The sequence below is a fragment of the Epinephelus moara genome, chromosome 21, assembly GCF_006386435.1.
Source record: "Epinephelus moara isolate mb chromosome 21, YSFRI_EMoa_1.0, whole genome shotgun sequence".
Classification (NCBI taxonomy): Eukaryota; Metazoa; Chordata; class Actinopteri; order Perciformes; family Serranidae; genus Epinephelus; species Epinephelus moara.
The window spans coordinates 8,800,578-8,815,411 of NC_065526.1; the positions used below are offsets into that span (position 1 = coordinate 8,800,578).

General features: G+C 39.3%; 2 protein-coding genes across 2 annotated transcripts; both read right to left on the reverse strand.

Moving 5' to 3' along the window:
- Window positions 1-598: 598 nt before the first annotated feature.
- On the reverse strand, window positions 599-5,172 carry thap4 (THAP domain containing 4). Its single transcript, XM_050033451.1, has 5 exons — window positions 5,026-5,172; window positions 3,381-3,540; window positions 3,114-3,223; window positions 1,843-1,946; window positions 599-1,652 (listed from the first exon to the last, which is right to left on the reverse strand). Exons 1-5 carry the CDS (start codon window positions 5,048-5,050, stop codon window positions 1,536-1,538), a joined length of 516 nt encoding a protein of 171 aa, XP_049889408.1. The 5' UTR covers window positions 5,051-5,172; the 3' UTR covers window positions 599-1,535.
- A 130-nt stretch (window positions 5,173-5,302) lies between these two features.
- agxtb (alanine--glyoxylate and serine--pyruvate aminotransferase b) lies at window positions 5,303-10,536 on the reverse strand. Its single transcript, XM_050033448.1, has 11 exons — window positions 10,183-10,536; window positions 9,555-9,747; window positions 9,368-9,432; window positions 9,079-9,179; window positions 8,905-8,975; window positions 8,731-8,815; window positions 8,537-8,635; window positions 6,921-6,990; window positions 6,351-6,446; window positions 6,051-6,179; window positions 5,303-5,645 (listed from the first exon to the last, which is right to left on the reverse strand). The coding sequence occupies exons 1-11, from the start codon at window positions 10,453-10,455 to the stop codon at window positions 5,538-5,540; spliced, it is 1,290 nt and encodes a 429-aa protein (XP_049889405.1). The 5' UTR covers window positions 10,456-10,536; the 3' UTR covers window positions 5,303-5,537.
- Between the last annotated feature and the right edge of the window lie 4,298 nt (window positions 10,537-14,834).

Genomic DNA, 14,834 nt, shown 5'->3' on the forward strand with positions numbered 1-14,834 from the left:
ATTTTTTCTAAACTGTTAGGGACCAAGCAGTGAGGCAACAAGGACACAGGAGTTGTTGACAAACCCCAAAAATGCATGAAAAAATTACAAACCAAGAACAGAACTGGGCATGCAAAAGAGGTCAACATAACGTAACTATACTCAATATAATAACTAAACAAGGTGGTAACTGAACCCCCTGAAATCTCTGAAAGAGAACAAGACTTGAGCGAGACTTGATCACAATAGGAAACAAACCATCAAAAGGTAAAACATTTCTCTGTAGGTTCCTTTCTGTACTGTTGTCAGACTCTTAGAATAACAATCTGAGCATGTTAGTAGCAAAAATAAGCACTTTTATTGGATGTGAACTGATGGTGCACGATTCCCAGAGGAGGTTACATGCAGTCTGTTTCGCAGCTTTGGCTGCAGTGGTCTCTCTCAAATTTGTGCCTATTTTAAAAATCCGTTGTCTCTATTAGTCACTTAGACACAAACATGTGAAAATAGGGTCCAATCAAAAATATATGTTTCCCTTTAAATCCACAAGGACAGAACACGCTTATAAACATAAGATATTAAAATAAATGAAGACAAATTAAACAATACAGATGCAATATCATTATTTTATTTAGTGCAGCCTGCATAGAAGCAACATGTATACAAACCTGTCCACTGAAAGACATAAACCAAACTTGGACAACCTGAAACGCAAATAAACCTCTGAATCTCAAAAGGTCACGTTTACAGGCTTAAACCATCTATAACATAACCATACATTCAGTTTTAGAACATCTCTCTAAATTTTACACTCAAAACACTGCTCATTGGCTCCAGAAGGACAGCAGCAACTTTAGCTTTCAATCTTAAAATAGTGCAATAAAAGTTGAAGGTAAGAAGACAGTGTGATCACCATTAAATCATCAGTGCTTTATAAGCTTTCCAGCTCCAATAATAAATATCTGGACGATAAATATAACGATAGTGCAAGCACTCATTCTCAGCCAAGGCCATAAAGTGCAATATGAAATCTTTATTCTGGTAGATTAAAGGTTTCCTGTGGAGTGTCAGATCTTTAACTGTTTCACTCTGTTCCACTGATCTACAGGTGGTAATGCACCGAGATATACAGCAACATGCCAGCAAAGGCAGCACCAAAGAAGACTGATTGCTATTAAATAATACAAAATGTAAAATCCTTTGTTCTTTGAGGAAGGAAATGCACTTGCTACATTTTTTTTAAACCTCAAGACACACAGTGCATTTTGTTGAGTAACGCTGACTGTAAAAACAGCTGTTGTTTGTTTCCAATAAAACTCCACAGGGCCTTTTAAATTTTTAATTTGACAGAAACATTAACTCTACATCTTTCTCCCTGTAGTGCCTAAACCATGCCCAGTCATTACGGTATGTAATGTATTAATGTACATCATGAATCAAACTGTTTATAGGATTATCTGAGTAAACCGTGATTATTTCTCAAGCCCCCTCATTTTTAAGCGACGTTTATCTTTCCTGACCGAAGTATTTCTGTGTAATAGAAGCAGCCTGTTGGGTCAAGATGACCGGCGGTAGGTGATGTGCAAGTGCTGCATCAGTGGCTGGTTGTCTGTTGCCATGGAAACTGTCTGCTCCAGCCTCCCATCTGGTCGGAGCTGAAACACTCTGGAAATCTGAAAGACGGAAGAGAGCGGGCGAGGTCAGCGGCACAAAAGGAAGCAAAAAAAGTTATTTTATGGATTGAAATAAGTTGTGTTGATGCTCGGTGGACTGTGTGGGCAGTCACACAACAACAGATTTGATTTTAGTGAATAAATGAAGCCGTTAATATTAACATGAGTGCTGTCAGAGAATCAGTTTTACCTTCTGTACAAATGGCTCCTTGGCAAAAGAGATTCTGGCCAGAGCCTGGCTCTGCAGGTTCAGCTGCTGCGCTGTCAGCTCTCCCTCCTCAATCTCTACCAGACCTGCACACACACAGACACACTGGACTCAAAACATGTCTGTGTAGACAATCTTATACTGGTAACAAACAAATTAGATTTCCTCCAGGCAACAAGGTCCTCAATTGTACAAACAATGAGTGCGTTTACAAGGACATGAATAACTCATTTCTGATTTTTGGTTTTTGGAGTATCCTGTTAATGTGAACATAGAAACACTATATTCCATTAATGAGAAACCTGAACACACTAGCTGGAGCGCTCTGAAAGAAACCAGGATGTATACGGGGCATTTAAATAACCCAGTTTCTCTGTGCGCGTGAAAACACCATATCCATTCATATCATACCTGAGATAAGCTTCATAAATGGGTTATTTGTTTCCATGTAACCACAGTCAATGTAAATGGACTATGAAAATAATTCACCAACAACAGACTCTTCTCTCTGCTGTGGTCAGGGAGGCGTTACTGCTGCCTCAAGTCCAAAACAGAGAGGAGGAGGAGGAGGACGCGTTTCTCCTCTCATCCAGGCCCTGAATCACATCCATAACTCACTACACATAATTTATAACTCACCTGTCACTCGTTGTATATGTTATTTTGTGACAGTTATGTTGTTTCAATTATTCAGAAACTCATTCTGTTTTATTGTATCACTGTTTCCTATTTCTACTGTCTGAAACATGCTGTTGAATTGTTTTATTGTTCACATTTGAGAAATATCAAATTTGTGTTTTTGTACTTTAACGTATTTTATTCCATCGTATTTTATTATATTTTCTCTACCCAATAGTTGTTTCTGGAGCTGCAATAATTTCACTGCATGCTGTACTGTGTTACTTGTGTCTGTAACAAACACTGATTTCACTCATTTGATAGTTCATTACTCAAATTTCACAATGAAAGACAGAAAAACTAAGACAAACAAACAATAAAGAGGTGTGTATTTGCCATGTGTTCCTGTTTCTGTATCATGTTTGTCTGGAATGTGCTTTCATGATGGCCCTGAGCCACACCTAAAATGAGCAATGCAAAATACATATTGTACATTCACAATGAGCTTCTGGTTCCCTCAGAAAATCCTTTGCATACCCAGCCTCTGCACATCTAGAATGATATGCTCAAAAGTACGGCACAGTTCAGAAATATAGGCAGGAGCCTGGCTATGTATGTGGCATGGATGTAATTACCTGAGTTTTGTGCAATGATGAACGCCACTTTGTTGGCTCCCGGCTGCATTCGAATGAAGCCACACTCTCTGTGCATAGGCTTCTTGGTCTCTGCATGGAAGGCATTGAACCTGTCAAACACAGTAACAGCGAGGAATCAGCTGAAGATTGGTGGGTGTAATGTCAGAAGTAAACCAAGCTTGCAACTTTAAATCACAGAGGGCATCAAAACACAGTTTTCATCCTGGTGTTAATCATTCAAGTCTCATTATTAACAGAGTAACCTACATGAAGTTGATGACTGGTTGTCCCACATGGCTGAAGGTCAGTGTCTCTATGTAGCGGAAAGGTTTTATGGAGGGAAAACAGCCCTCTCCAGGTTCATCTGACACCCAGGTACCCAGGAGCCAGTCTAGAGGGAGGATGGCTGGGTTCAGCTCCACTGACGCTAAAACACACAAACAGTTTTTGCTGCATTATCATGAAAACAAATTTTTTTTTCGTATGAGGCTGTGATGGGTGATACAACAAATTTGTTCCAATACCAAGAAATATAGTGAACATACTTATATCACTAAAAATTAACAGGAAGTTTGAATATCCTATCAAGGAAGAGATCATTTTATTTCATTTGGATTAAATACCAGTAAACAGAAATACATGTGAATTTCCAAAGAGATAAAGTTTATTTTATCTTATTAAATCATGTGACAGATAAAGTTGTAAATCCTGGATCAACCATGTAAAGCACATTGTAACTTTGTTTTGAAAAGTGCTTTATAAAGAAAGTTTCTTATTATTATTATCATCTTTTATTCATCTCCTAAATGTAGTTTCTACTTTTTTCTTCTTCTTGTTTTCATGCTATTGTATCTCATTGTATTCTGACTATAACTGTAAATATCATGGTTATTAGAGTTTATCACAGTGGTACTCAGCTTGTGGCCAAATCAGGTCCACAGTGCTGGGTGTCCTTCTGAACATTTTCAAATGTACAATGAAAATAAATGGATTTACACTTTGTTGTAGCTACTTTTAATGTAAATGAGGTGCCAGAGTAAATAAGAAAACAGCCAAATAAAGCTTGTTTCTACAAAAAGAGAGACAGAGAGTTGTGGGCTAGTTATTTATATATATTAATTATTGTTTATTTAGGTTATTAACTGGCCTCTGGCCTCATGTCAGTTTGCAAAAGTGGCCTCCGGGAGAAGTAAGTTGAGTATTGAGTTTATCATTTACTTTTTACTTTTAATAGTCTGGTGCTACTATGTGCACACGCGCGCGCGCGCGCGCGCGCACACACACACACACACACACACACACACTTCCAAAAGCATTTTTATTATATAGTATAAACACTATTTATGCAGCAGGGAGAGTCTAAAGTCAAAATACACTTGTTGCTATTCTCGCCTTTAACAGTAGGTGGCAGTCGTGCTACGGTTTGGTCGAGGTTTTGCAGACACCAGAAGAAGAAAACTGTCAAACACAGGGGAAGGTGACTGTTTCATCGCGCTCATACAAACATTAATCTTTCCAAAGACGACGCACTTATCACAGCATCCTTTCAGTGTCGATTTGCAGGTCACATCACGAGCACTTTGACATTGAAAAGTCACAGCATACAAATAGTTCAGTCTGCCGGTGGTTACAGTTACAGTTTTCGGAAGCTAACTAAAGCTAGCTACTGTCGTTTTCGAAGCTAACGTGAAGTTAAAATCCCACACAGTCAACGACAGGCTAAAGTTGGATATAAAAACTCTAGGACACATTTTACGCTTCTGCTTTGATACTTTTCTGTCATAAACTTAGCCAAAAGCTAACAAATACTGAAATTAACGTTCGCATAAGTTAGCCTGTGATCACTGCAACATTCTAGCTGGCACCGTTGACATTAATTCAATATTTGTGCTTTATTTAAAACATATCCTACCTGTGTGGTTTACAGGACACGCCATTAATAATCCAGACTTCTTTCAAGCGGGTATAAACGCATAAAATCAGGCAGAAGTTAACGTTAGATTAAACGTCACGTAATGGTAATTAAACTGCAACAGCGTTGAACTACTGTGACGCACTTTCACAGATAGCCATCACAGTAGGGAATCATGGGAAATGTAGTTCAAATTGCCAGGCACATTTAAAGACTTCTGGAGCTATCTCTGAAACCATTCTTCTAATTGTTACTACACACTGAGACAGGACAAGTGTTTGATAAATTAAAGCACACTTTATTGACATCTTCCAGTGCACCCAGCATGGACTACATGATAATATGGCTCCTCCTTTATTTCCAAACCTGTATTTTATAAAATCTCTGCAGTAAAAAGCACAGAAACATCCCTGAACTTTAAGCGCCGTCCCAGGTGTCCAGCATGTTGGGTACACTGAATGTTTACTTTTTATTCCCTAATCAAAGAGTGCAGGGTGAGTGGTCAGGGAATTTTAAGCTTTGCTTTTTTTGCAGTTCTTGAGAGCGTCTGCCAGGGCGTGCAGTGCCATGTCAGCATTCCTCTTCTCGCAGTTGTATCCCATCAATCCGATTCTCATCACCTAATGAGAAGAGAGGTGGAAAGTACAGTGCATCAGAGCCGGCAGTGACTCAGCAGCATGATTCAGAAAGCTGTAAAGACACCAGACTAATGACAATGCTCTTGTTTTAACTGTTGAAATTGGATGTTTAGTTCATTTGAGACAAGAGGTTTTTTTTCAGTGGGAATAAAGGTGGCTTTCATTTCTCATGGGAGCACATTATTCTATCTAGGACTATCTCCCTTTGTTACTATTTTAGGGGAAATAATTCCGTTTTTAGAGCATCACCCACTGCTGCTGAGATACTGAGACTGGTGGTCACACCTCGAATAGCGACAATAAAGGTCAGCTGATGACCCTGACCACAATGTTAAAGGCATAAATTTGTCCACCATATATAGGGTTGAAATACCAGCAGTAACTCACCATGCCAATGGAAGGGCCCAGGCCTCCGGTCATCTCCATCTGGTGGTGTTTCATTATGTAGGCCAGCAGCTCCCTCCAGTTGTAGCCTTCAGGGATGGCGATGGTGGTGACAGAGGGAAGCCTCAGGTCCTGAAGAACATGACACAAAATGACTACAGGGCAACACAGTGCTGTCAACTCTGTAAGAGACATGATATATTCTTCTTCAGTGTTTATTATCCCTTTTGTTTCTTCCTGATAAGCTCTTTGTTGTCCCTCGTCAGAAAACACCCCCCTTGTTGTTTTACATGTCTATCTCACCCGTTCAGGGATGAAGAGCTTCAGGCCCAAGTCCTCCAGTCCTCTGTACAGATAGGCTGCCACCTCTTTGTGTTTCCTCCAGGACTCTTCAAGCCCCTAGAGGGAGACAGAGATCGATGGAGGTACGTGAGAATCAAACAAGATGTTAAAAGGGGGCCTGTGCCAACACTGCCATCTCAAATCTACTGCACTTTTAGAGGCAAACTCTAAAAGCTGTGTTCATTTCATAGCAAAATGAAAACACTGCTTTGCCTTCACTTTAGATGTAATGGTATCACTTTAGATATTATAGTATATTACATCATATTTTTGCCAAAAAAGTGACTGGCATAATAAGATAATAAAATTAGATAAAATAAAATAAAATAAATGAAATTCAAGAGCCTGGTAGGCTCCCGCATGGCCCCACACTTTGTACCACACTGGCATTAAAAAGGTTTTAGCAAGCATACTGTACATTTGAATAACTGTAAAGGAAACATAAAGATACTAATATATATATATATTCAGATACGCTGAAAGTTGTTATGTTTTTCTGTAGCTACAAAAAGTGGTGAAATGGCCCTTTACCTTCTCAGCAACAATTGCCAGACCCTCTCTCAGGGCGAAGAATCCAGAGACTGGACCAGTGTGGTGATATCTGAAACCCACAGCACACGTGATTAAATATCCAGCACAATGACACTCCTAAAATTCAAAGTTTTTCCATAGTTTAAAGGTCCAGTGTGCAGAATTTAGGAAGATATATTGGTAGAAATTTAATTTAATACAATAAGCAGGTTTCCTTTAGTGTATAATCACCTTAAAATAAGAATCGTTGTGTTTCATTACATTAGGAATGAGCCGTTTATATCTACATAGGTCCTCATCCACGGAGTCCACCATGCCTACATATTCTCACTCCAGCCTCATCACATATCGGCGTTTGGTCATGGACTTTACATATCCAGATACAACGTGAAAGGTACCCTGGGTGCGTTGGTTGTTGACGTTCTGGGATGCTGTGACAAATTCTGCCTGTTACATACATTGTCTTCTTTTAAAAAACACTTCCGTTTTCACAGGAAATTTACTGATTACATACAGTCTCTTTCAAAATAAAAGCACAGCAAATTGAAGTTTTTTCCTTCAACAACAAATGCACGTGGTTGGGTTGAGGAAAAAAGACCAGGGTTTGGCTTTATAAACTACGGGACACAAACACTGCTCTCCCGGGAGAAAGCTGGTGTTCGTTGGACCCATCCACCACTGCTCCCACCCGCCCTACTCAGACTATGGCCACCTTAACTTTCATTCTCATCCCGCTACATTTCCCCCTGACGTAGCTGACTATCACTAAACTACAACGGTGACCAGCCGACGTTAGAGGACAGCTTTTTCATCAGTGTCCGACACCACAAGTTACTGCCCAAGTGCCGGATTTCCTCAACTTCTGTGAGTGAGACCGGGTTGACCATGTTGCACCGCCATGCACCGCCAGCCACCGCCAGCCACCATAGTTAGCGGCATCATTTTTTTGTTATTGTGAAACTGCTTTAGTCAGTGTTTTTTAAAAAAAAAAAAAAATATATACTTTATTAATCCCCGAGGGGAAATTCAATTTTTTTCACACTTGCTGTCAATTACACACAGGTCCGAACACACACATGCACAAACAGGACCTATACTTGCACTAAGTGGAGAGATGTCAGAGTGAGGGGGCTGCCTTGGTCAGGTGCCCCGAGCGGTTGGGGGGGGTTCGGTGCCTTGCTCAAGGGCACCTCGGCAGTGCCCAGGAGGTGAACTGACACCTCTCCAGCTACCAGTCTACGCTCCATATTTGGTCTGGACGGGTGAATTGAACAGGCGACCCTCCGGTTCCCAACCCAAGTCCCTATGGACTGAGCTACTGCCGCCCATTACTACTATTGTTTGAATCACCAGGCCCTGTGTTTTGGAGAGGAGACTTCTGCGGTAAAAACCTCCCGAACAATGAACACTGTTGGAATCCTAACCGGGAGTTTACACTGAGCACACAGTTTCAGCTGGTTATCATCTGCATTCCTCACCACTACCAATAGATGTCACTAAATCCTACACACTGCTCCTTTAAAGAATAATTAAAATGATCAAAGAATTTAATATTTTGTCGTTCTAGGTTGTATGAAGAGAATCAGGATGTAATCAGTTGACTGTGGTGGACTTACACTCTGGCTGGTTGGCCATCACAACCCCAGTAGTTGGACAAATGTGTCATATCAAAGAGGTAGGATACTGGTTTTGTTTTCCTGTTAAACATCTTGTGGCTGTGAGGGGTAACAGAAAAACAAAGAGATGCTTGGTTCAAAGATTTTGGTCTCTTTATGCCTCATATATGGAAAATCAGAAAGTCCCTCCTCACCATGCTCTGTCATTAAAGGAGATGGGTGCTGTACCAGGAGGTGCATTCAGAGCCTTCTGAGAACCACTGTACAGGATGTCAATATCTGGGAATGCACGGAGAGGCGCATTATATCACAAGCAGGCACATGGTAGCAGGTAACAGAATTTAATCCTTTGTTAATCATTGTCTTACTTTGCTTGTCCATAAAAATTGGTGCTGCACCAAGAGATGCGACTGTGTCCACCAGGAAGAGACAGTTATGTCTGCAGATATAACAGTGAGCAGTGAGAACTATAACTTTATATTTGGTAATATATGAAACTGTTTTGTAGGCAGGGTGTGAGGCAAATGCAGTAGGAAGCTCACTTTTCGCAGATGTCTCCAATGCCTTCGACTGGGTGACAGAGGCCAGCAGAGGACTCTCCATGTGTGAGGAAAAACAGGACAGGCTTGTGTTTTTCTATGGCCTATAGAAAGAAAATTGTAAAAAGAAGTTTAATCACACTGGGTTCTTGTCATCGACAGTGAACTGATTGTTTGTCAGTTGTATATTTAGTTTAATAAGTCAGCCATTTTAAGGGCTGACAGAATGTTTTCATTGTTGTCTATTGTAGCTTTAGTAAGTTAAAGGCTGCTTCAGAGACATCGAGCCTACCTGTTCAATTTCTTTATTGCTGAAATATCCACCGGGTGCTTTTACCATTCTATGTACATTGGCACCTAGATAGATAGATAGATAGATAGATAGATAGAATGAATACACAGTCAGTGTAAAGGTAGTTGTGTATCTTCTTTGGAGGCCCCTATGGATGCGTGCGTAAAATCGTGCGTAAAGACCGTACCCATTCTCTCTGCTATTTCTGCAACGCGCTCTCCCCAGATTCCGTTGATGGCAATGACCACGCTCTCTCCGGGCTCCACCGTATTGAACACTGCACACTCCATGGCCGCGTGCCCCGATCCGCTCATAGCTATAGTCATGTTGTTCTCTGTCTGAAAGACGTACTGGATCCCTCGCTTGATGTCATTCATGATCTAAAACACACAGTGAAACAGCAAACCACTTTCAGCTTTATTTGTTAGGTAGACTAAGAACTTCCAGTAATTTCACTAAGCGTGTAGCTTGTGCGTAATTACGCACAAGTCTTAGTGTTTGGTTTATAAAGAAATCTGAAAAAGACGGAAAATGGAATTGTTGGTGTATCACAACAAACGTTTAAATGAATTCAGGCTGATAAAACTAAAATTGAAGTTAAAATGTTTTGATACTGCTCCAAACTGCTGAAGTAATAGTTGTGTATTCCAAGTTTTGCTTAATCCAACCACAAGACACAAAATACACCTACGTCTCCAAGTTGTACTCAAGTTCAATATTTGAGTAAACACAGCATTCACATTTTTTTTTTACCTTAAAGTAAATAGATTTGAACATACAACTCAGTATTTCTGAGTTTCAAATAAAGCGTTTACCTCATACATTTCTGGGTGCAGGTGACCAATGATCGGCCTGCCCTGTGCAGCTAAGATACGTGGAGGAACATTTGAGGGTCCCGGTCCGAACAGGTAACGCAGTGGAGCCTCCAGCGGCCGGAGCATGCACGCTGGCGGCGGGATGGTGACGGAGGACATGGAGCGGTCCAGTCGCTGCAGCAGAGGCGCGCTCCTTGCGGCCAGCGGACTGTCAAGGGCTGTTGCTGCCTGCTGGGCGAGCAGCGCGCTCCGGCTAAACAAAGCACGCTGCATCACGGCTGGTGTCCTGGTTCCTGAGAAGCCTGCACCGACTGGGATCACCACCGACAGGCGGAGAGACTGAACCTGACTGTGAGTTTTAGGTGAAGATTTAAAACAACAGGTCTTTGACCTGTTGGCCACGGGGCGGTGTGCCTCCCCTCACAGCCAACACCGCCCTTGACTTCAGGGTTGGCAATAAGAGGCGCAGATAAATCAAGTTACAGAAAATGGAATAAAGTGTTCCATATATTGTAGATTTGTGATTAACTTTTTAAAGTAATTTAGATTTCAAGTTTTAAATATTTGAAACCATCACTTAATTTGAAATGCTGTGCTTAAGACTGACCTGACACTGTTATATGACAGGTGACAGGTGTTATATCATCACAGCCTTTTGCACACCCCTTCAAATTAAGTGGTGCCAAAACTTTCTAAATTGAAACACCTAAATGACTTCTGAACAGGTGTTATCAAGGCCTTTTTCCATTTGGATAGGACTGTATGTGAAATTATACAACAAATCATGGTTAACAAATCCATACAGTGTCCACTCTTTAAATGTCTGTGTGACAAGCAGGATTTTCTAATCTTTTCCAGGCCAGTGTTTGAATTTATGAAACATCTCTGCAAAGCAAAGACTTGTGTATGTTGGTTGTTCTGTTAAAGTTAGGCTCCAGCAGAACTATTTTTTTGGATCTCATCCATGGTCTAGATCCAGCACTTGACTCTTGAACTCTCATGATGAGGCACTCGGCAGCTTAGAACTGGTTGAGGTCAGTTTGCAGGTGGTTTGTGGATTTTTTTTTCAGTTACAGCAGCATTGCGCTTGTAAAGAGGAGTCTCCTCTCAGAGAGCCAATCTGCTCTCTCAGTGGAGGAGGGGGGACTGACGCACACACACACACCCACCAATACACACACACACACCAACAGACACATCAATACACACAAAGGAAAGTGGCTCAATTTTATAACCTAGTGAGCATAAACAGCATTTTTTTTTATTTTTTCCCCGTAAAGTAAGATTTAAAAGCATCTATTGTCATGTCAGACTTTGTTCTGTCCTGTTTTTAAGTGTTTTTTATGCTTCGGATGTTTTCCAAACAAAATGTCCCATAATGGGGTCAAAGGTTTTTACCCACTCTGAATGGGTATAGGTAGAATAGAAAATTATTAAACTTAGTAATATCTTAGGAGCACAAGTTGCAAAACAGCCTGTATTTGGCTTTAGCGGAACAGGTGGTAGTTCACACCAGACAGAGTAGATCTCAAATTAGATTTTATCAGTGGAAAGTGTGGGAAAAATACACATTTTTCTTAGTGGAAATTAGAGATAGAGGATTGCAGTGGTGGTTTTGTATGAAGTCTAACAGAGTTGAAATCATGAGCAGTTTCTGCAGGGCCTGGTCTGGTTTGTGTGGATATGCACGCTGCAGAAACACACCCTGAATTGAGACTGTGTTGTCAACCTCTGACCACATCTGTGTGATCACATTGGGCTGTGTCCTTATTTTGTTTTGGATGAGTCACATCTGTAGATTCATCATCGTGCCATGTGTGCAGACAGAGCGTCCAGCCCCTGTGGAGAGGCCAGATTATTGATGGTGTAAGAGTTGTTGTGGATTGTAATTCTCAAAAGAAAACACTGCAGAAACAATTTTAGTCACCAAATGTCACCAAATATACAAAACATTGGTATTTTCTTAGGTTTTATGCTCAAACTGACAGCACACAACATGTTTTAGGTTAACACCTTGTAAATATTGATGAATTAGTTTTTCTTGTATATATATATATATATATATATATATATATATACACACACACACACACATATATATATATATATATATACATATAAATATATATTTTTTAAATTGAACAATAAAGTGTTAACAAGCAGGTACACCACAAAGGGGACAATGCAAAAAATACATACAAGACTCTAAAAAGTGTTGGTACAGACATAAAGACAGTATAACAGGACAAACAGGTCAAAATGTCACTTAAACTCCAAACCATTCAGTCAAACATGTTCTGATAAAGTTGTATTTTGCTTTACTTTACAAAGATCCCCACATTCTGACGAAGAAACAAAACCCAAGTTTTGCTATAAACTACTCAGTAACTGAGTAATAAAGGTTTTGAAATCTGTTGTGTCACAGCTAGCAGGACCACCAGAAAGTGCTCTGAGTCTGGCTGGGTAAATAATTACACCACTGGTAAACAACTAGGACTCACTCTTATCCTCACACTGGCCTTTGAACTGGACTGAACACTCAAAATCTGCCCAAACAGAGCAGGAGAGCAGGAGGAGGAGCTGGGGAGGGAGAGACAGACCAGGGAGACATGTATAGACACGTTCATCCACAGAGGGCGTCATAAAACTGTCTGTCAATAGGGACATAAACACTCAGTTCAAATGTACTCAATATGGGATGTTATGTACAAGGCCACAGTCAGCTCAATCAATCTTACACTAATTTAAATAACAGCATTAGGCTTTTATTTCAAGTTCATATCCTAATTTCTGAAATCTAATTAACAATGAAAATGGATGCTTTCTTGTATTAAACACCAAATATAGTAGTTAGTACAGTATATGAAATTTATTAGTAATTATTTAACCAATCGGTTAATGTTCCACGTGTTGCAGATGCTTTGGAAATGGGCATTCTTCATGGATGAAGATGATACTTGTCAAAAAATAAAAAGTAGTAGACAGTTCTCAACTAAACATTAATATTCTTGGGTTATACTCATTAAGTGCATTTTTTCATGATAGTCTGACTGAGACGTGTTCATCTGACTGAGCTTTTTATTGCTCCTGACAAAACAGTCTCAAGGTCTGCTTATTCCCTTGTTCCAGAGCTTTTGACCGTAACACATGCCTCATTCATGTGATATAAAAGCTGAGCTACATTTTTAGACAGCCACAGTCATCTTGACCTGTTACAGGGTGCTGGGACTAGAAATTTGCAGTCTAATGTGTATGTACCCTGTTGCCTTTATGGTCTCATTAAATGCAGTGCAGCTAGTCTTGGAATGAAACTTTTGTTTCAGCTTGTGGTAATTTAACTCAACACACCTTTATTAGGAAATATGCATAGTGTGAACAAAATCTGAATCTAGATTTTGACACAATGTTTCTCTACACGGCCACAACATTAGCCAAAAATGTTGGCTAGCTGATACTGCTACTTTACTTTAGTGGTGCAAAGTCCTCAGCAAATTAAAATTTACTCATATTACCAGAAACCAATAGACACACAGTAAACCTGGAGCCTTGGGGACCCCTGTGGCTGGAGCCCTGGGACAGTTGGTAATTCATCGTTGAAACACCAGCATGGATGAGAAGTCCATAAGGTGCTCAGAATAATGGGAAGTTTGAACATCTGCAGTTTTATGACAACAGAGCAGACAGTTAACATTAAGTGGACCTCGACTTGAGATTGATTTGCTATTAAAAAACAAAACAAAACAACAACAAAACAATTAAGCTTAGTTTACAGTTTGTTGTTTTTTTTTTACGGAAGCCCCTCTCCACCAGTATGATGGAAAAAATAGATCCTGACAGTCATAAATTCTCATAAATTTCTAATTAATGAGAAACTCTCTCGAACTAATGATTTAGTATCATAAAATAATCAAAAATAATAATAATAATGATCAGAAGATAGTGATTTAGTATCTCAGAAGAATGACTTAGTACCTTAAAATAATGACTTAGTATCTCAAAATAATGACTTACTATCTCAATATAATGACTTTACACCTTAAAATAATGACTTAGTATCTCAAAATAATTACTTAGTACCTTAAAATAATGACTCAGTATCTCAAAATAATGACTTAGTACCTTAAAATAATGACTTAGTATCTCAAAATAATGACTTAGTATCTCAAAATAATGACTTACTATCTTAAAATAATAACTTAGTACCTTAAAATAATGACTTACTATCTTAAAATAATGACTAAGTATCTCAATATAATGACTTTACACCTTAAAATAATGACTCAGTATCTCAAAATAATGACTTAGTACCTTAAAATAATGACTTAGTATCTCAAAATAATGACTTAGTACCTTAAAATAATGACTCAGTATCTCAAAAATAATGACTTAGTACCTTAAAATAATGACTTAGTATCTCAAAATAATGATTCAGTATCTCAAAATAATGACTTAGTACCTTAAAATAATGACTTAGTATTTCAAAATAATGATTCAGTATCTCAAAATAATGACTTTACACCTTAAAATAATGACTCAGTATCTCAAAATAAAGACTTAGTATCTCAAAATAATGAGAAACTTTATCAAAAATATTGACACTATCTCAAAATCATGGAAAACAATACTCATTATTCTGAGAAAGATTGTCATTA